This window comes from Bombina bombina, chromosome 7 (genome assembly GCF_027579735.1).
Source record: "Bombina bombina isolate aBomBom1 chromosome 7, aBomBom1.pri, whole genome shotgun sequence".
NCBI classification, from domain to species: Eukaryota; Metazoa; Chordata; class Amphibia; order Anura; family Bombinatoridae; genus Bombina; species Bombina bombina.
The window spans coordinates 53,841,180-53,861,603 of record NC_069505.1 but is presented as its reverse complement, the minus strand read 5'-3'; the positions used below and the strand labels follow the sequence as shown (position 1 = coordinate 53,861,603).

General features: G+C 43.7%; 1 protein-coding gene across 6 annotated transcripts in view; it reads left to right on the top strand.

Annotated features, from left to right (window-relative positions):
* The window catches only part of LOC128665868 (pre-mRNA-processing factor 39), a 727,810-nt gene that overhangs the window by 60,840 nt on the left and 646,546 nt on the right, over positions 1-20,424 (top strand). For all 6 annotated transcript variants that reach the window (XM_053720108.1, XM_053720111.1, XM_053720107.1 and 3 more), the window contains exons 7-8: positions 6,429-6,533; positions 6,627-6,791. In XM_053720108.1, coding sequence (XP_053576083.1) covers positions 6,429-6,533; positions 6,627-6,791 — 270 coding nt within the window. The remainder of the gene's footprint in view (positions 1-6,428; positions 6,534-6,626; positions 6,792-20,424) is intronic.

The following is a 20,424-nucleotide window of genomic DNA, read 5'->3' as shown; positions in this document are numbered from 1 at the left end:
AGACTGTGCACATTTTGTTAAAGGAATTAAATTGGAAAGTAGTTTAATGATTTGGATAGAGCAGGCAATTTTAAAGTTTAATATTGACTTGAGTGTCCCTTTATAGGTAAAGGAGTGCAGCCTACAAGTGGTAACATAGGGATTACTTGGGACATATATTTAATTTCTTCTGTTATGTGTGATCAGTCCACGGGTCATCATTACTTCTGGGATATAACTCCTCCCCAACAGGAAATGCAAGAGGATTCACCCAGCAGAGCTGCATATAGCTCCTCCCCTCTACGTCAGTCCCAGTCATTCTCTTGCACCCAACGACTAGATAGGATGTGTGAGAGGACTATGGTGATTATACTTAGTTTTTATGACTTCAATCAAAAGTTTGTTATTTTACAATAGCACCGGAGCGTGTTATTACTTCTCTGGCAGAGTTTGAGGAAGAATCTGCCAGAGTTTTTTACTATGATTTTAACCGGAGTAGTTAAGATCATATTGCTGTTCTCGGCCATCTGAGGGAGGTAAAAGCTTCAGATCAGGGGACAGCGGGCAGATGAATCTGCATTGAGGTATGTAGCAGTTTTTATTTTCTGAATGGAATTGATGAGAAAATCCTGCCATACCGTTATAATGACATGTATGTATACACTTCAGTATTCTGGGGATGGTATTTCACCGGAACTACTCTGTTAAAAGTCACTAATCTTTTTAATAAGTATTTATCATGTTAAACGTTTTTGCTGGAATGTAGAATCGTTTACATTGCTGAGGTACTGAGTGAATAAATATTTGGGCATTATTTTCCACTTGGCAGTTGTTTGCTTTTAATTGTGACAGTTTCGTTTCTCTTCACTGCTGTGTGTGAGGGGGAGAGGCCGTTTTTTGGCGCTCTTTGCTACGCATCAAAAAATTCCAGTCAGTTACTCTTATATTTCCTGCATGATCCGGTTCATCTCTGACAGATCTCAGGGGTCTTCAAACTTCTTTGGAGGGAGGTAGATTCTCTCAGCAGAGCTGTGAGAATTTTATATTGACTGTGAATAAAAACGTTGCTCTGTAATTTTTATGTCAAATTTAATTATTGTTATTTTACTAATGGGAACAAACCTTTGCTAAAAGTTGTGTTGTTTTAAAGTTTGATGCTATAACTGTTTTTCAGTTCATTATTTCAACTGTCATTTAATCGTTTAGTACCTCTTTGAGGCACAGTACGTTTTTGCTAAAAAAGATTATAACCAAGTTGCAAGTTTATTGCTAGTGTGTTAAACATGTCTGACTCAGAGGAAGATATCTGTGTCATTTGTTCCAATGCCAAGGTGGAGCCCAATAGAAATTTATGTACTAACTGTATTGATGCTACTTTAAATAAAAGTCAATCTGTACAATGTGAACAAATTTCACCAAACAGCGAGGGGAGAGTTATGCCGACTAACTCGCCTCACGCGGCAGTACCTGCATCTCCCGCCCGGGAGGTGCGTGATATTATGGCGCCTAGTACATCTGGGCGGCCATTACAGATAACATTACAAGATATGGCTACTGTTATGACTGAAGTTTTGTCTAAATTACCAGAACTAAGAGGCAAGCGTGATCACTCTGGGGTGAGAACAGAGTGCGCTGACAATACTAGGGCCATGTCTGATACTGCGTCACAGCTTGCAGAGCATGAGGACGGAGAGCTTCATTCTGTGGGTGACGGTTCTGATCCAAACAGATTGGATTCAGATATTTCAAATTTTAAATTTAAATTGGAGAACCTCCGTGTATTACTAGGGGAGGTCTTAGCAGCTCTCAATGATTGTAACACCGTTGCAATACCAGAGAAACTGTGTAGGTTGGATAAATACTTTGCGGTACCGGCGAGTACTGACGTTTTTCCTATACCTAAGAGACTAACTGAAATTGTTACTAAGGAGTGGGATAGACCCGGTGTGCCGTTCTCACCCCCTCCAATATTTAGAAAGATGTTTCCAATAGACGCCACCACTCGGGACTTATGGCAAACGGTCCCTAAGGTGGAGGGAGCAGTTTCTACTTTAGCTAAGCGTACCACTATCCCGGTGGAGGATAGCTGTGCTTTTTCAGATCCAATGGATAAAAAATTAGAGGGTTACCTTAAGAAAATGTTTGTTCAACAAGGTTTTATATTGCAACCCCTTGCATGTATCGCGCCGATTACGGCTGCGGCAGCATTTTGGATTGAGTCTCTGGAAGAGAACCTTAGTTCATCTACGCTAGACGACATTACGGACAGGCTTAGAGTCCTTAAACTAGCTAATTCATTCATTTCGGAGGCCGTAGTACATTTAACCAAGCTTACGGCTAAGAACTCAGGATTCGCCATACAGGCACGTAGGGCGCTGTGGCTAAAATCCTGGTCAGCTGATGTTACTTCTAAGTCCAAATTACTTAATATACCTTTCAAGGGGCAGTCTTTATTTGGGCCCGGTTTGAAAGAAATTATCGCTGACATTACAGGAGGTAAGGGCCACGCCCTACCTCAAGACAAAGCCAAAGCTAAGGCTAGACAGTCTAATTTTCGTCCCTTTCGGAATTTCAAAACAGGAGCAGCATCAACCTCCACTGCACCAAAACAGGAAGGAGCTGTTGCTCGTTACAGGCAAGGCTGGAAGCCTAATCAGTCCTGGAACAAGAGCAAGCAGGCCAGGAAACCTGCTGCTGCCCCAAAGACAGCATGAACCGAAAGCCCCCGATCCGGGACCGGATCTAGTGGGGGGCAGACTTCTCTCTTCGCCCAGGCCTGGGCAAGAGATGTTCAGGATCCCTGGGCACTAGAGATCATATCTCAGGGATACCTTCTAGACTTCAAATTATCTCCCCCAAGAGGGAGATTTCATCTGTCAAGGTTGTCAACAAACCAGATAAAGAAAGAAGCGTTTCTACGCTGTGTACAAGATCTGTTATTAATGGGTGTGATCCATCCGGTTCCGCGGTCGGAACAAGGACAAGGGTTCTACTCAAACCTGTTTGTGGTTCCCAAAAAAGAGGGAACTTTCAGGCCAATCTTAGATTTAAAGATTCTAAACAAATTCCTAAGAGTTCCATCGTTCAAAATGGAAACTATTCGGACAATCTTACCCATGATCCAAAAGGGTCAGTACATGACCACAGTGGATTTAAAAGATGCTTACCTTCACATACCGATCCACAAAGATCATCACCGGTATCTAAGGTTTGCCTTCTTAGACAGGCACTACCAGTTTGTAGCTCTTCCATTCGGATTGGCTACGGCTCCAAGAATCTTCACAAAGGTTCTGGGTGCCCTTCTGGCGGTACTAAGACCGCGAGGGATTTCGGTAGCTCCGTACCTAGACGACATTCTAATACAAGCTTCAAGCTTTCAAACTGCCAAGTCTCATACAGAGCTAGTTCTGGCATTTCTAAGGTCGCATGGATGGAAAGTGAACGAAAAGAAGAGTTCTCTTTTTCCTCTCACAAGAGTTCCATTCTTGGGGACTCTTATAGATTCTGTAGAAATGAAGATTTACCTGACAGAAGACAGGTTAACAAAGCTTCAAAATGCATGCCGTGTCCTTCATTCCATTCAACACCCGTCAGTAGCTCAATGCATGGAGGTGATCGGCTTAATGGTAGCGGCAATGGACATAGTACCTTTTGCACGCCTACACCTCAGACCGCTGCAATTGTGCATGCTAAGTCAGTGGAATGGGGATTACTCAGATTTGTCCCCTACTCTGAATCTGAATCAAGAGACCAGAAATTCTCTTCTATGGTGGCTTTATCGGCCACACCTGTCCAGGGGGATGCCATTCAGCAGGCCAGACTGGACAATTGTAACAACAGACGCCAGCCTACTAGGTTGGGGCGCTGTCTGGAATTCTCTGAAGGCTCAGGGACTATGGAATCAGGAGGAGAGTCTCCTTCCAATAAACATTCTGGAATTGAGAGCAGTTCTCAATGCCCTTCTGGCTTGGCCCCAATTAACAACTCGGGGGTTCATCAGGTTTCAGTCGGACAACATCATGACTGTAGCTTACATCAACCATCAGGGAGGGACAAGAAGCTCCCTAGCAATGATGGAAGTATCAAAGATAATTCGCTGGGCAGAGTCTCACTCTTGCCACCTGTCAGCAATCCACATCCCGGGAGTAGAGAACTGGGAGGCGGATTTTTTGAGTCGCCAGACTTTTCATCCGGGGGAGTGGGAACTTCATCCGGAGGTCTTTGCCCAAATACTTCGACGTTGGGGCAAACCAGAGATAGATCTCATGGCGTCTCGCCAGAACGCCAAACTTCCTCACTACGGGTCCAGATCCAGGGATCCGGGAGCGGTTCTGATAGATGCTTTGACAGCACCTTGGAACTTCGGGATGGCTTATGTGTTTCCACCCTTCCCGCTGCTTCCTCGATTGATTGCCAAAATCAAACAGGAGAGAGCATCAGTGATTCTAATAGCGCCTGCATGACCACGCAGGACTTGGTATGCAGATCTAGTGGACATGTCATCCTGTCCGCCTTGGTCTCTACCTCTAAGACAGGACCTTCTGATACAGGGTCCATTCAAACATCAAAATCTAACTTCTCTGAAGCTGACTGCTTGGAAATTGAACGCTTGATTTTATCAAAACGTGGTTTTTCTGAGTCGGTTATTGATACTCTGATACAGGCTAGGAAGCCTGTTACCAGAAAGATTTACCATAAAATATGGCGTAAATACCTATACTGGTGCGAATCCAAACGTTTCTCCTGGAGTAAGGTTAGGATCCCTAGGATATTGTCCTTTCTACAAGAAGGTTTAGAAAAGGGTTTATCAGCTAGTTCATTAAAGGGACAGATTTCAGCTCTGTCCATCTTGTTACACAGGCGTCTGTCAGAAAATCCAGACGTCCAGGCCTTTTGTCAGGCTTTAGCTAGGATCAAGCCTGTGTTTAAAGCTGTTGCTCCGCCATGGAGTTTAAACTTAGTTCTTAACGTTTTACAGGGTGTTCCGTTTGAACCCCTTCATTCCATTGATATAAAATTGTTATCTTGGAAAGTTCTGTTTTTAATGGCTATTTCCTCGGCTCGAAGAGTCTCTGAGTTATCAGCCTTACATTGTGATTCTCCTTATCTGATTTTTCACTCAGACAAGGTAGTTCTGCGTACTAAACCTGGGTTCTTACCTAAGGTAGTCACTAACAGGAATATCAATCAAGAGATTGTTGTTCCATCCTTGTGTCCAAATCCTTCTTCAAAGAAGGAACGTCTTCTACACAATCTGGATGTAGTTCGTGCCCTCAAGTTCTACTTGCAGGCAACTAAAGATTTTCGCCAAACTTCTTCCCTGTTTGTCGTTTATTCTGGACAGAGGAGAGGTCAAAAAGCTTCTGCTACCTCTCTCTCTTTTTGGCTTCGTAGCATAATACGTTTAGCCTATGAGACTGCTGGACAGCAGCCTCCTGAAAGAATTACAGCTCACTCCACTAGAGCTGTGGCTTCCACTTGGGCCTTTAAGAATGAGGCCTCTGTTGAACAGATTTGCAAGGCTGCAACTTGGTCTTCACTTCATACTTTTTCCAAATTTTACAAATTTGATACTTTTGCTTCTTCGGAGGCTATTTTTGGGAGAAAGGTTCTTCAGGCAGTGGTTCCTTCTGTATAATGAGCCTGCCTATCCCTCCCGTCATCCGTGTACTTTTGCTTTGGTATTGGTATCCCAGAAGTAATGATGACCCGTGGACTGATCACACATAACAGAAGAAAACATAATTTATGCTTACCTGATAAATTCCTTTCTTCTGTTGTGTGATCAGTCCACGGCCCGCCCTGTTTTAAGGCAGGTAAATATCTTTTAAATTATACTCCAGTCACCACTTCACCCTTGGTTACTCCTTTCTCGTTGATTCTTGGTCGAATGACTGGGACTGACGTAGAGGGGAGGAGCTATATGCAGCTCTGCTGGGTGAATCCTCTTGCATTTCCTGTTGGGGAGGAGTTATATCCCAGAAGTAATGATGACCCGTGGACTGATCACACAACAGAAGAAAGGAATTTATCAGGTAAGCATAAATTATGTTTTTGTCTTCATTTTTATTATTTTTACAACATAAGATAAAATACAGGATTTGTAAAACAGTAGAAAGTAGTCATGATACACCTAAACATGTACAACATTTTGCTAACATTGCACGCATTAGTATGAATTTAATGTCCTCTCAATCCAGTCACGTTCCATCTTTAAAGTGATGGGAATTTTTTTTTAAAACAGGGCTGGAATTTAAGCAATAATTTAGATGGTCTTTAATTGATTACTTCTGATAATGTTGCGCTGTAACTTACTTTTTAATCTAGAAGGGACATTCTAATACCTGCAAAAAGATTGCGGTATGAACGTATAAAGGAAAGAGGTGGGGTGGGAAAGCGATGAAGTGTCTTGTCACCCAGTGAGTTACATGTTTTTTATGATGTCATAGGATGAGGAAAGGAAGAAGATTCAAGATCAAATCTTTACTATCAGGGAGCAGTTATTTCTCCAAAATGAAACTGAAGTTAAGAAACGCTACAATTTTGAAGAGAAAGTAAGTACATGAGACTTGTGCTCGCTCTGGAAAATGTCTTCAACATAGTACTTAAATGCTGTAATCACCATTCGCTACATCAATTTCTTCCAGATCGACCGGCCTTATTTCCATGTGGCCCCATTGGAAAGAGCGCAGTTGCAGAATTGGAGGAAATATCTGGAGTTTGAAATGTCTCAGGGAAAACATGAGCGCATAGTGATGCTGTTTGAACGCTGTTTGGTGGCTTGTGCGCAGTATGAGGAGTTCTGGCTTGCGGTGAGTCCTGAGTGTTTATGTATTGGTGCTGAATATGCTGCGTTTATAGCAGGGCTTGACAAACCCAGGAGCCAGGGAGCCACTTACTCCTAGAATTTTACCCCTGGCTCCTAACTTTTTGTGTTTTTATCTATATTCAACTATCACTGTCTGGCTCCTAATTATTCTTACTGGCTCCAAATTTTTAAACGGATTTCTTGAGCACTGATTATAGTAACTGAGTAACAAGCAATATATATATGGAGGAGAGTTGACTATATTTTTTGATACTTTGCTCTGCTTTTAACGCTACAAGTCTAAGCATCTAGCACCTTTTCAGGAGTGGTTTTATTTAACCTCAGGCATTATTGTTAACTGACAGTATTATTCACCACTACGAGTCTAACAGTCACAACTGCGGGATTAATCTGCTATTTTACTGTATTACAAACCGCTATTGGACAAGGTGCATAGACACTTAATATAGTATTTAAGCAATGTATTTCTTTTTTAAGACATGATGAGTCATCTTAATTACTAAAGGGATATTCACCTCCTGGTCAGCAGGAGGAGGCAAAGAGCTTTACAGCAGAGCTGTTAAATAGCTCCTCCCTTCCCTCCCACCCCAGTCATTCTCTTTGCCTACTTTAGTGATAGGAAGAGGTAAAGTAAGGTGTTAGATTAGATTCTTCAATAAAGAGTTTATTATTTTTAAAGTAGTGCCATAGACTGCTGCTTTGTTCTAGGGTGTAGCCGTAGTCCATATCAGTCTCTTCAGTAGAGCTTTTAGTGGCTTTAGAGTAATGGAAACTTGTGGGACATAATTCTCACTGTGCCTCCCATGTGTTTTGCTGCCCTGTATGCCTTAGTCTGAGGAAAAGGATTACTCAGCATGCCATGTTTTCCGCAGGTCAATAGGAGGGAGAGGACCTCTTAAACCTGGGATCTGCCTTCCTGTCAGGCAGAAGATGAGGTAAGTGCTAACTTTTTGTCTGGGGTTGGGAATCTCAGATAAAAGTTTGGACACTGTATCATTTTATTCCAAAGCCTCATTATTATTCAGGAATAAATACTCCTATTGTTTTAGGGGTCACTTTGACAGTTTTTGGCTTTATTATTTTATTAAGCCTCATTAACATAGATTCTCCTTTTTGTTAGGAGATACTACGCAAACTTCTAAGCAGGCACTAGGGCTGAAAAGGCGACTTGTCCCTCATCTCCCGGCGGTTTCATAACATAATTTTAACCGACCAGGAGATTACATGTTGATCTCTGTTACATGAGCATTAGAGCAGGCTCAGTGCGTAGGTTTTTTCTCCTGTTAAGTGTGATCAGTCCACGGGTCATCATTACTTCTGGGATATTAACTCCTCCCCAACAGGAAGTGCAAGAGGATCACCCAGCAGAGCTGCTATATAGCTCCTCCCCTCTACGTCACACCCAGTCATTCTCTTGCACCCAACTAATAGATAGGATGTGTGAGAGGACTGTGGTGATTATACTTAGTTTTTATAACTTCAATCAAAAGTTTGTTATTTTAAAACAGCACCGGAGTGTGTTGTTCCTTCTCAGGGAGAATTTGAAGAAGAATCTACCTGAGTTTTTTCTGTATGATTTTAACCGGAGTAGTTAAGATCATGTTGCTGTTCTCGGCCATCTGAGGAGTGAGGTAAACTTCAGATCAGGGGACAGCGGGCAGGTTCACCTGCAAAGAGGTATGTAGCAGCATATTATTTTCTGAGAATGGAATTGACTAGAAAATACTGCAAATACCTATATAAAGTAAGTTCAGCCTTAAATGCAGTGGTAGCAACTGGTATCAGGCTGTCATGTATGTATATTTTCACTTCAGTATTCTGGGGAATGGCATTTCACTGAAATAATACTGTTTACATAAAACTTTAGCCTATTTTGCAGTTAAAACGGCTTGCAGCAGGCTTTTTATGACAAATACATTTATTGATGTGAAACGTTTTTGCTGGCATGTAAAATCGTTTATATTTCTGAGGTACTGGGTGAAAACTTATTTGGGCATTAGTTTTATCCACTTTGCGGGCATTTTGTTGGATTTATGACAGTTTACTGATCTCCCTCACTGTTGTGTGTGAGGGGGAGGGGCTGAATTTGGCGCTTTTACTACGCATCAGAAATTCAGTCACAAGTCTGTTCTTCTTCCCTGCATGATCCGGTTCGTCTACAGAGCTCAGGGGTCTTCAAAAGTTATTTTGAGGGAGGTAATCACTCACAGCAGACCTGTGAGATTGTGCTTGACTGTGATAAAAAAACGTTACATTCTGTACTTTTTTTTCTGCTATTAAAGGGCTAGTTATCCATTACTAATGGGAGCAATCCTTTGCTAAGATTGTATTTTTACTGAGAAAAAAGTTTGTTTTTCATAAAATTATCTGTTTTATTGTACTCAACTGTCATATCCTTCTGTGCTTCTTAAAGGCAAAGTGCGTTTTTGCATACTATTTATAAAAGTGAATTGAAAAGTATTTCCAAGTTTGCTGGTTATTTGCTAGTGTGTTTAACATGTCTGACTCAGAGGAATATCTCTGTGCTATATGTGCTAAAGCCAAAGTGGAGCCCAATAGAAATTTATGTACTAATTGTATTGATGCTACTTTAAATAAAAGTCAATCTGTACAAATTGAACAGCTTTCACCAGACAACGAGAGGAAAGTTATGCCGTCTAACTCCCCTCACGTGTCAGTACCTGCATCTCCCGCTCGGGGGGTGCGTGATATTGTAGCGCCGAGTACATCAGGGCGGCCATTACAAATCACATTGCAGGACATGGCTAATGTTATGACTGAGGTTTTGTCAAAATTACCAGAACTTAGAGGGAAGCGGGACCACTCTGGGGTGAGAACAGAGTGCGCTGATAATACTAGGGCCATGTCAGATACTGGGTCACAGTATGCGGAACATGAGGACGGAGAGCTTCAATCTGCAGGTGACGGTTCTGATCCCATTAGAGTGGATTCAGACATTTCTAACTTTAAGTTTAAGCTTGATAACCTCTGCGTACTGTTAGGGGAGGTATTAGCGGCTCTGAATGATTGTAACACCGTTGCAATTCCAGAGAAATTATGTAGGCTGGATAGATACTATGCGGTACCGGCGAGTACTGACGTATTTCCTATACCTAAGAGGCTTACAGAGATAATTACTAAGGAGTGGGATAGGCCCGGTGTGCCCTTTTCCCCCCCTCCTGTATTTAGAAAAATGTTTCCAATAGACGCCACCACACGGGACTTATGGCAGACGATCCCTAAGGTGGAGGGAGCGGTTTCGACTCTGGCTAAGCGTACCACTATCCCGGTGGAGGATAGCTGTGCTTTTTCTGATCCAATGGATAAAAAATTAGAAGGTTACCTTAAGAAAATGTTTGTTCAACAAGGTTTTATATTACAACCTCTTGCATGTATTGCGTCTGTCACGGCCGCATCAGCCTTTTGGTCCGAGTCCCTGGAAGAGACTCTTGACTCAATAACTATAGAGGAAATTTCAAACAAGCTTAAAACAATTAAGCTAGCTAATTCATTTGTTTCAGATGCCGTTGTACATTTAACTAAACTTACGGCTAAGAATTCCGGATTCGCCATTCAGGCACGCAGAGCACTGTGGCTAAAATCCTGGTCAGCTGATGTTACTTCTAAATCTAAGTTACTCAACATACCTTTCAAAGGGCAGACCTTATTCGGGCCCGGTTTGAAGGAAATTATCGCTGACATTACAGGAGGTAAAGGCCACGCCCTGCCTCAAGACAGAGCCAAGCCGAAGGCTAGACAGTCTAATTTCAAGACAGGAGCAGCATCAACTTCCTCTGCACCAAAACAGGAAGGAGCTGTTGCTCGCTACAGACAAGGCTGGAGACCTAACCAGTCCTGGAACAAGGGCAAGCAGGCCAGAAAACCTGCTGCTGCCCCTAAGACAGCATGAATTGAGGGCCCCCGATCCGGGACCGGATCTAGTGGGGGGCAGACTTTCTCTCTTTGCCCAGGCTTGGGCAAGAGATGTCCAGGATCCCTGGGCGTTAGAGATCATATCTCAGGGATATCTTCTGGACTTCAAATCCTCTCCCCCAAAAGGGAGATTCCATCTGTCAAGGTTGTCAACAAACCAAATAAAGAAAGAGGCGTTTCTACGCTGTGTACAAGATCTTTTATTAATGGGTGTGATCCATCCGGTTCCGCGGTCGGAACACGGACAGGGGTTTTACTCAAATCTGTTTGTGGTTCCCAAGAAAGAAGGAACCTTCAGACCAATCTTGGATTTAAAGATCCTAAACAAATTCCTAAGAGTTCCATCGTTCAAAATGGAAACTATTCGGACAATCCTACCCATGATCCAAAAGGGTCAGTACATGACCACAGTGGATTTAAAGGATGCTTACCTTCACATACCGATTCACAGAGATCATTTCCGGTATCTAAGGTTTGCCTTCCTAGACGGGCATTACCAGTTTGTAGCTCTTCCATTCGGGTTGGCTACGGCTCCAAGAATCTTCACAAAGGTTCTGGGGGCTCTTCTGGCGGTACTAAGACCGCGAGGAATCTCGGTAGCTCCATACCTAGACGACATTCTGATTCAAGCTTCAAGCTTTCAAACTGCCAAGTCTCATACAGAGTTTGTACTGGCATTTCTAAGATCGCATGGGTGGAAGGTAAACGAAAAGAAGAGTTCTCTCGTTCCACTCACAACAGTTCCCTTCTTGGGGACTCTTATAGATTCTGTAGAAATGAAGATTTACCTGACAGAAGACAGGTTAACAAAACTTCAAAACGCCTGCCGTGCCCTTCATTCCATTCAACACCCGTCAGTGGCTCAATGTATGGAGGTGATCGGCTTAATGGTAGCGGCAATGGACATAGTCCCCTTTGCACGCCTACACCTCAGACCGCTGCAATTGTGCATGCTAAGTCAGTGGAATGGGGATTACTCAGACTTGTCCCCCACTCTGAATCTGGATCAAGAGACCGGGAATTCTCTTCTGTGGTGGCTTTCTCGGCCACATCTGTCCAAGGGGATGCCATTCAGCAGGCCAAATTGGACAATTGTAACAACAGACGCCAGCCTGTTAGGTTGGGGCGCTGTCTGGAATTCCCTGAAGGCTCAGGGATCATGGACTCAGGAGGAGAGTCTCCTGCCAATAAACATTCTGGAATTGAGAGCAGTTCTCAATGCCCTTCTGGCTTGGCCCCAGTTAACAACTCGGGGGTTCATCAGGTTTCAGTCGGACAACATCACGACTGTAGCTTACATCAACCATCAGGGAGGGACAAGAAGCTCCCTAGCTATGATGGAAGTATCAAAGATAATTCGCTGGGCAGAGTCTCACTCTTGCCACCTGTCAGCAATCCACATCCCGGGAGTGGAGAACTGGGAGGCGGATTTCCTAAGTCGTCAGACTTTTCATCCGGGTGAGTGGGAACTTCATCCGGAGGTCTTTGCCCAAATACTTCGACGTTGGGGCAAACCAGAGATAGATCTCATGGCGTCTCGACGGAACGCCAAGCTTCCTTGTTACGGGTCCAGATCCAGGGATCCGGGAGCGGTTCTGATAGATGCTTTGACAGCACCTTGGACCTTCGGGATGGCTTATGTGTTTCCACCCTTCCCGATGCTTCCTCGATTGATTGCCAGAATCAAACAGGAGAGAGCATCAGTGATTCTAATAGCGCCTGCATGGCCACGCAGGACTTGGTATGCAGATCTAGTGGACATGTCATCCTGTCCACCTTGGTCTCTGCCTCTGAGACAGGACCTTCTGATTCAGGGTCCTTTCAAACATCAAAATCTAATTTCTCTGAAGCTGACTGCCTGGAGATTGAACGCTTGATTTTATCAAAGCGTGGATTCTCTGAGTCAGTAATTGATACCCTGATACAGGCTAGGAAACCTGTTACCAGAAAGATTTATCATAAAATATGGCGTAAATACCTGTATTGGTGCGAATCCAAAGGTTACTCTTGGAGTAAGGTTAGGATTCCTAGGATATTGTCTTTTCTACAAGAGGGTTTAGAAAAGGGTTTATCCGCTAGTTCTTTAAAGGGACAGATCTCAGCTCTGTCCATTTCTCCAACATAGGTGTGTCCGGTCCACGGCGTCATCCTTACTTGTGGGATATTCTCTTCCCCAACAGGAAATGGCAAAGAGCCCAGCAAAGCTGGTCACATGATCCCTCCTAGGCTCCGCCTACCCCAGTCATTCTCTTTGCCGTTGTACAGGCAACATCTCCACGGAGATGGCTTAGAGTTTTTTAGTGTTTAACTGTAGTTTTTATTATTCAATCAAGAGTTTGTTATTTTGAAATAGTGCTGGTATGTACTATTTACTCAGAAACAGAAAAGAGATGAAGATTTCTGTTTGTATGAGGAAAATGATTTTAGCAACCGTCACTAAAATCCATGGCTGTTCCACACAGGACTGTTGAGAGCAATTAACTTCAGTTGGGGGAACAGTGAGCAGTCTCTTGCTGCTTGAGGTATGACATATTCTAACAAGACGATGTAATGCTGGAAGCTGTCATTTTCCCTATGGGATCCGGTAAGCCATGTTTATTAAGATCGTAAATAAGGGCTTCACAAGGGCTTATTAAGACTGTAGACTTTTTCTGGGCTAAATCGATTCATTATTAACACATATTTAGCCTTGAGGAATCATTTATTCTGGGTATTTTGATATAATAATATCGGCAGGCACTGTTTTAGACACCTTATTCTTTAGGGGCTTTCCCAAATCATAGGCAGAGCCTCATTTTCGCGCCGGTGTTGCGCACTTGTTTTTGAGAGGCATGACATGCAGTCGCATGTGAGAGGAGCTCTGATACTTAGAAAAGACTTTCTGAAGGCGTCATTTGGTATCGTATTCCCCTTTGGGCTTGGTTGGGTCTCAGCAAAGCAGATACCAGGGACTGTAAAGGGGTTAAAGTTAAAAACGGCTCCGGTTCCGTTATTTTAAGGGTTAAAGCTTCCAAATTTGGTGTGCAATACTTTGAAGGCTTTAAGACACTGTGGTGAAAATTTGGAGAATTTTGAACAATTCCTTCATGTTTTTTCGCAATTGCAGTAATAAAGTGTGTTCAGTTTAAAATTTAAAGTGACAGTAACGGTTTTATTTTAAAACGTTTTTTGTACTTTGTTATCAAGTTTATGCCTGTTTAACATGTCTGAACTACCAGATAGACTGTGTTCTGAATGTGGGGAAGCCAGAATTCCCATTCATTTAAATAAATGTGATTTATGTGACAATGACAATGATGCCCAAGATGATTCCTCAAGTGAGGGGAGTAAGCATGGTACTGCATCATTCCCTCCTTCGTCTACACGAGTCTTGCCCACTCAGGAGGCCCCTAGTACATCTAGCGCGCCAATACTCCTTACTATGCAACAATTAACGGCTGTAATGGATAATTCTGTCAAAAACATTTTAGCCAAAATGAACACTTATCAGCGTAAGCGCGACTGCTCTGTTTTAGATACTGAAGAGCATGACGACGCTGATAATAATGGTTCTGAAGGGCCCCTAACCCAGTCTGATGGGGCCAGGGAGGTTTTGTCTGAGGGAGAAATTACTGATTCTGGGAACATTTCTCAACAAGCTGAACCTGATGTGATTACGTTTAAATTTAAGTTGGAACATCTCCGCATTCTGCTTAAGGAGGTATTATCCACTCTGGATGATTGTGACAAGTTGGTCATCCCAGAGAAACTATGTAAAATGGACAAGTTCCTAGAGGTCCCGGGGCTCCCAGAAGCTTTTCCTATACCCAAGCGGGTGGCGGACATTGTTAATAAAGAATGGGAAAGGCCCGGTATTCCTTTCGTCCCTCCCCCCATATTTAAAAAATTGTTTCCTATGGTCGACCCCAGAAAGGACTTATGGCAGACAGTCCCCAAGGTCGAGGGAGCGGTTTCCACTTTAAACAAACGCACCACTATACCCATAGAGGATAGTTGTGCTTTCAAAGATCCTATGGATAAAAAATTAGAAGGTTTACTTAAAAAGATGTTTGTTCAGCAGGGTTACCTTCTACAACCAATTTCATGCATTGTCCCTGTAGCTACAGCCGCATGTTTCTGGTTCGATGAGCTGATAAAGGCGGTCGATAGTGATTCTCCTCCTTATGAGGAGATTATGGACAGAATCAATGCTCTCAAATTGGCTAATTCTTTCACCCTAGACGCCACTTTGCAATTGGCTAGGTTAGCGGCTAAGAATTCTGGGTTTGCTATTGTGGCGCGCAGAGCGCTTTGGTTGAAATCTTGGTCAGCTGATGCGTCTTCCAAGAACAAGCTACTTAACATTCCTTTCAAGGGGAAAACGCTGTTTGGCCCTGACTTGAAAGAGATTATCTCTGATATCACTGGGGGTAAGGGCCACGCCCTTCCTCAGGATCGGCCTTTCAAGGCAAAAAATAAACCTAATTTTCGTCCCTTTTGTAGAAATGGACCAGCCCAAAGTGCTACGTCCTCTAAGCAAGAGGGTAATACTTCTCAAGCCAAGCCAGCTTGGAGACCAATGCAAGGCTGGAACAAGGGAAAGCAGGCCAAGAAACCTGCCACTGCTACCAAGACAGCATGAAATGTTGGCCCCCGATCCGGGACCGGATCTGGTGGGGGGCAGACTCTCTCTCTTCGCTCAGGCTTGGGCAAGAGATGTTCTGGATCCTTGGGCGCTAGAAATAGTCTCCCAAGGTTATCTTCTGGAATTCAAGGGGCTTCCCCCAAGGGGGAGGTTCCACAGGTCTCAGTTGTCTTCAGACCACATAAAAAGACAGGCATTCTTACATTGTGTAGAAGACCTGTTAAAAATGGGAGTGATTCATCCTGTTCCATTAAGAGAACAAGGGATGGGGTTTTACTCCAATCTGTTCATAGTTCCCAAAAAAGAGGGAACGTTCAGACCAATCTTAGATCTCAAGATCTTAAACAAGTTTCTCAAGGTTCCATCGTTCAAGATGGAAACCATTCAAACTATTCTTCCTTCCATCCAGGAAGGTCAATTCATGACCACAGTGGATTTAAAGGATGCGTATCTACATATTCCTATCCACAAGGAACATCATCGGTTCCTAAGGTTCGCATTCCTGGACAAGCATTACCAGTTCGTGGCGCTTCCTTTCGGATTAGCCACTGCTCCAAGGATTTTCACAAAGGTACTAGGGTCCCTTCTAGCTGTGCTAAGACCAAGGGGCATTGCTGTAGTACCTTACTTGGACGACATTCTGATTCAAGCGTCGTCCCTTCCTCAAGCAAAGGCTCACACGGACATTGTCCTGGCCTTTCTCAGATCTCACGGATGGAAAGTGAACGTGGAAAAGAGTTCTCTATCTCCGTCAACAAGGGTTCCCTTCTTGGGAACAATAATAGACTCCTTAGAAATGAGGATTTTTCTGACAGAGGCCAGAAAAACAAAACTTCTAGACTCTTGTCGGATACTTCATTCCGTTCCTCTTCCTTCCATAGCGCAGTGCATGGAAGTGATCGGTTTGATGGTAGCGGCAATGGACATAGTTCCTTTTGCGCGCATTCATCTAAGACCATTACAACTGTGCATGCTCAGTCAGTGGAATGGGGACTATACAGACTTGTCTCCGAAGATACAAGTAAATCAGAGGACCAGAGACTCACTCCGTTGGTGGCTGTCCCTGGACAACCTGTCACAAGGGATGACATTCCGCAGACCGGAGTGGGTCATCGTCACGACCGACGCCAGTCTGATGGGCTGGGGCGCGGTCTGGGGATCCCTGAAAGCTCAGGGTCTTTGGTCTCGGGAAGAATCTCTTCTACCGATAAATATTCTGGAACTGAGAGCGATATTCAATGCTCTCAAGGCTTGGCCTCAGCTAGCGAGCGCCAAGTTCATACGGTTTCAATCAGACAACATGACAACTGTTGCGTACATCAACCATCAGGGGGGAACAAGGAGTTCCCTAGCGATGGAAGAAGTGACCAAAATCATTCTATGGGCGGAGTCTCACTCCTGCCACCTGTCTGCTATCCACATCCCAGGAGTGGAAAATTGGGAAGCGGATTTTCTGAGTCGTCAGACATTGCATCCGGGGGAGTGGGAACTCCATCCGGAAATCTTTGCCCAAGTCACTCAGCTGTGGGGCATTCCAGACATGGATCTGATGGCCTCTCGTCAGAACTTCAAAGTTCCTTGCTACGGGTCCAGATCCAGGGATCCCAAGGCGGCTCTAGTGGATGCACTAGTAGCACCTTGGACCTTCAAACTAGCTTATGTGTTCCCGCCGTTTCCTCTCATCCCCAGGCTGGTAGCCAGGATCAATCAGGAGAGGGCGTCGGTGATCTTGATAGCTCCTGCGTGGCCACGCAGGACTTGGTATGCAGATCTGGTGAATATGTCATCGGCTCCACCTTGGAAGCTACCTTTGAGACGAGACCTTCTTGTTCAGGGTCCGTTCGAACATCCGAATCTGGTTTCACTCCAGCTGACTGCTTGGAGATTGAACGCTTGATCTTATCGAAGCGAGGGTTCTCAGATTCTGTTATCGATACTCTTGTTCAGGCCAGAAAGCCTGTAACTAGAAAGATTTACCACAAAATTTGGAAAAAATATATCTGTTGGTGTGAATCTAAAGGATTCCCTTGGGACAAGGTTAAGATTCCTAAGATTCTATCCTTCCTTCAAGAAGGATTGGAAAAAGGATTATCTGCTAGTTCCCTGAAGGGACAGATTTCTGCCTTGTCTGTGTTACTTCACAAAAAGCTGGCAGCTGTGCCAGATGTTCAAGCCTTTGTTCAGGCTCTGGTTAGAATTAAGCCTGTTTACAAACCTTTGACTCCTCCTTGGAGTCTCAACTTAGTTCTTTCAGTTCTTCAGGGGGTTCCGTTTGAACCCTTACATTCCGTTGATATTAAGTTATTATCTTGGAAAGTTTTGTTTTTGGTTGCAATTTCTTCTGCTAGAAGAGTTTCAGAATTATCTGCTCTGCAGTGTTCTCCTCCTTATCTGGTGTTCCATGCAGATAAGGTGGTTTTACGTACTAAACCTGGTTTTCTTCCTAAAGTTGTTTCTAACAAAAACATTAACCAGGAGATTATCGTACCTTCTCTGTGTCCGAAACCAGTTTCAAAGAAGGAACGTTTGTTGCACAATTTGGATGTTGTTCGCGCTCTAAAATTCTATTTAGACGCTACAAAGGATTTTAGACAAACATCTTCCTTGTTTGTTGTTTATTCCGGTAAAAGGAGAGGTCAAAAAGCAACTTCTACCTCTCTCTCTTTTTGGATTAAAAGCATCATCAGATTGGCTTACGAGACTGCCGGACGGCAGCCTCCCGAAAGAATCACGGCTCATTCCACTAGGGCTGTGGCTTCCACATGGGCCTTCAAGAACGAGGCTTCTGTTGATCAGATATGTAGGGCAGCGACTTGGTCTTCACTGCACACTTTTACCAAATTTTACAAGTTTGATACTTTTGCTTCTTCTGAGGCTATTTTTGGGAGAAAGGTTTTGCAAGCCGTGGTGCCTTCCATTTAGGTGACCTGATTTGCTCCCTCCCTTCATCCGTGTCCTAAAGCTTTGGTATTGGTTCCCACAAGTAAGGATGACGCCGTGGACCGGACACACCTTTGTTGGAGAAAACAGAATTTATGTTTACCTGATAAATTACTTTCTCCAACGGTGTGTCCGGTCCACGGCCCGCCCTGGTTTTTTTAATCAGGTCTGATAATTTATTTTCTTTAACTACAGTCACCACGGTACCATATGGTTTCTCCTATGCTAATATTCCTCCTTAACGTCGGTCGAATGACTGGGGTAGGCGGAGCCTAGGAGGGATCATGTGACCAGCTTTGCTGGGCTCTTTGCCATTTCCTGTTGGGGAAGAGAATATCCCACAAGTAAGGATGACGCCGTGGACCGGACACACCGTTGGAGAAAGTAATTTATCAGGTAAACATAAATTCTGTTTTTGTTACACAAACGTCTGTCAGAAGTTCCAGACGTTCAGGCTTTTTGTCAGGCTTTGGCCAGGATTAAGCCTGTGTTTAAAACTGTTGCTCCGCCATGGAGTTTAAACCTTGTTCTTAACGTTTTACAGGGTGTTCCGTTTGAACCCCTTCATTCAGTTGATATAAAATTGTTATCTTGGAAAGTTCTATTCTTAATGGCTATTTCCTCGGCTCGAAGAGTCTCTGAGTTATCAGCCTTACATTGTGATTCTCCTTATCTGATTTTTCACTCGGATAAGGTAGTTCTGCGTACTAAACCTGGGTTCTTACCTAAGGTAGTCACTAACAGGAATATCTATCAGGAGATTGTTGTTCCATCCTTGTGTCCTAATCCTTCCTCAAAGAAGGAACGACTTCTGCACAATCTAGATGTAGTTCGTGCCCAAAAATTTTATTTACAGGCAACTAAAGATTTTCGACAAACATCTTCCCTGTTTGTCATTTACTCTGGTCAGAGGAGAGGTCAAAAAGCTTCGGCTACCTCTCTCTCTTTTTGGCTTCGTAGCATAATACGTTTAGCCTATGAGACTGCTGGACAGCAGCCTCCTGAAAGAATTACAGCTCATTCCACTATAGCTGTGGCTTCCACTTGGGCCTTTAAGAATGAGGCCTCTGTTGAACAGATTTGCAAGGCTGCAACTTGGTCTTCGCTTCATACTTTTTCCAAATTTTACAAATTTGACACTTTTGCTTCTTCGGAGGCTATTTTTGGGAGAAAGGTTCTTCAGGCAGTGGTTCCTTCTGTATAAAGATCCTGCCTATCCCTCCCGTCATCCGTGTACTTTTGCTTTGGTATTGGTATCCCAGAAGTAATGATGACCCGTGGACTGATCATACTTAACAGGAGAAAACATAATTTATGCTTACCTGATAAATTCCTTTCTCCTGTAGTGTGATCAGTCCACGGCCCGCCCTGTTTTTTATGGCAGGTCTAAATTTTTAAATTATACTCCAGTCACCACTGCACCCTTTAGCTTCTCCTTTCTCGTTGGTTCTTGGTCGAATGACTGGGTGTGACGTAGAGGGGAGGAGCTATATAGCAGCTCTGCTGGGTGATCCTCTTGCACTTCCTGTTGGGGAGGAGTTAATATCCCAGAAGTAATGATGACCCGTGGACTGATCACACTACAGGAGAAAGGAATTTATCAGGTAAGCATAAATTATGTTTTTTGTATTTTAATAATCTACACAATTATTAGGAATCTGTAATGGCGACAGATGGTTACTGTTACGCAACTGTTCCTCTTTTTTCGGTTCTACGAAGAGGACGGTGGCTGGTTTAAGATTTTAGCACTTCTGTTTTCAGCAGAATTTGGTGTGGATGGGCTGACAGGCATCTCAGCTGCGTTACACTGAGGTGTAGAGGGGACACAGCAATTTCTCCTACATTGGTGTATCCGGTCCACGGCTTCATTCTTACTTGTGGGATATTCTCAATCCCTACAGGAAGTGGCAAAGAGAGCACACAGCAGAGCTGTCCATATAGCTCCCCTCAGGCTCCGCCCCCCCAGTCATTCTCTTTGCCGCTCTAACTAGTAGCATCTCCACGGGGGTAGTAAAGTGTATGTGGTGTTAGTTGTAGTTTTTTATTTCTTCTATCAAGAGTTTGTTATTTTAAAATAGTGCCGGCTTGTACTATTTACTCTGCAGCAGAAAGTGATGAA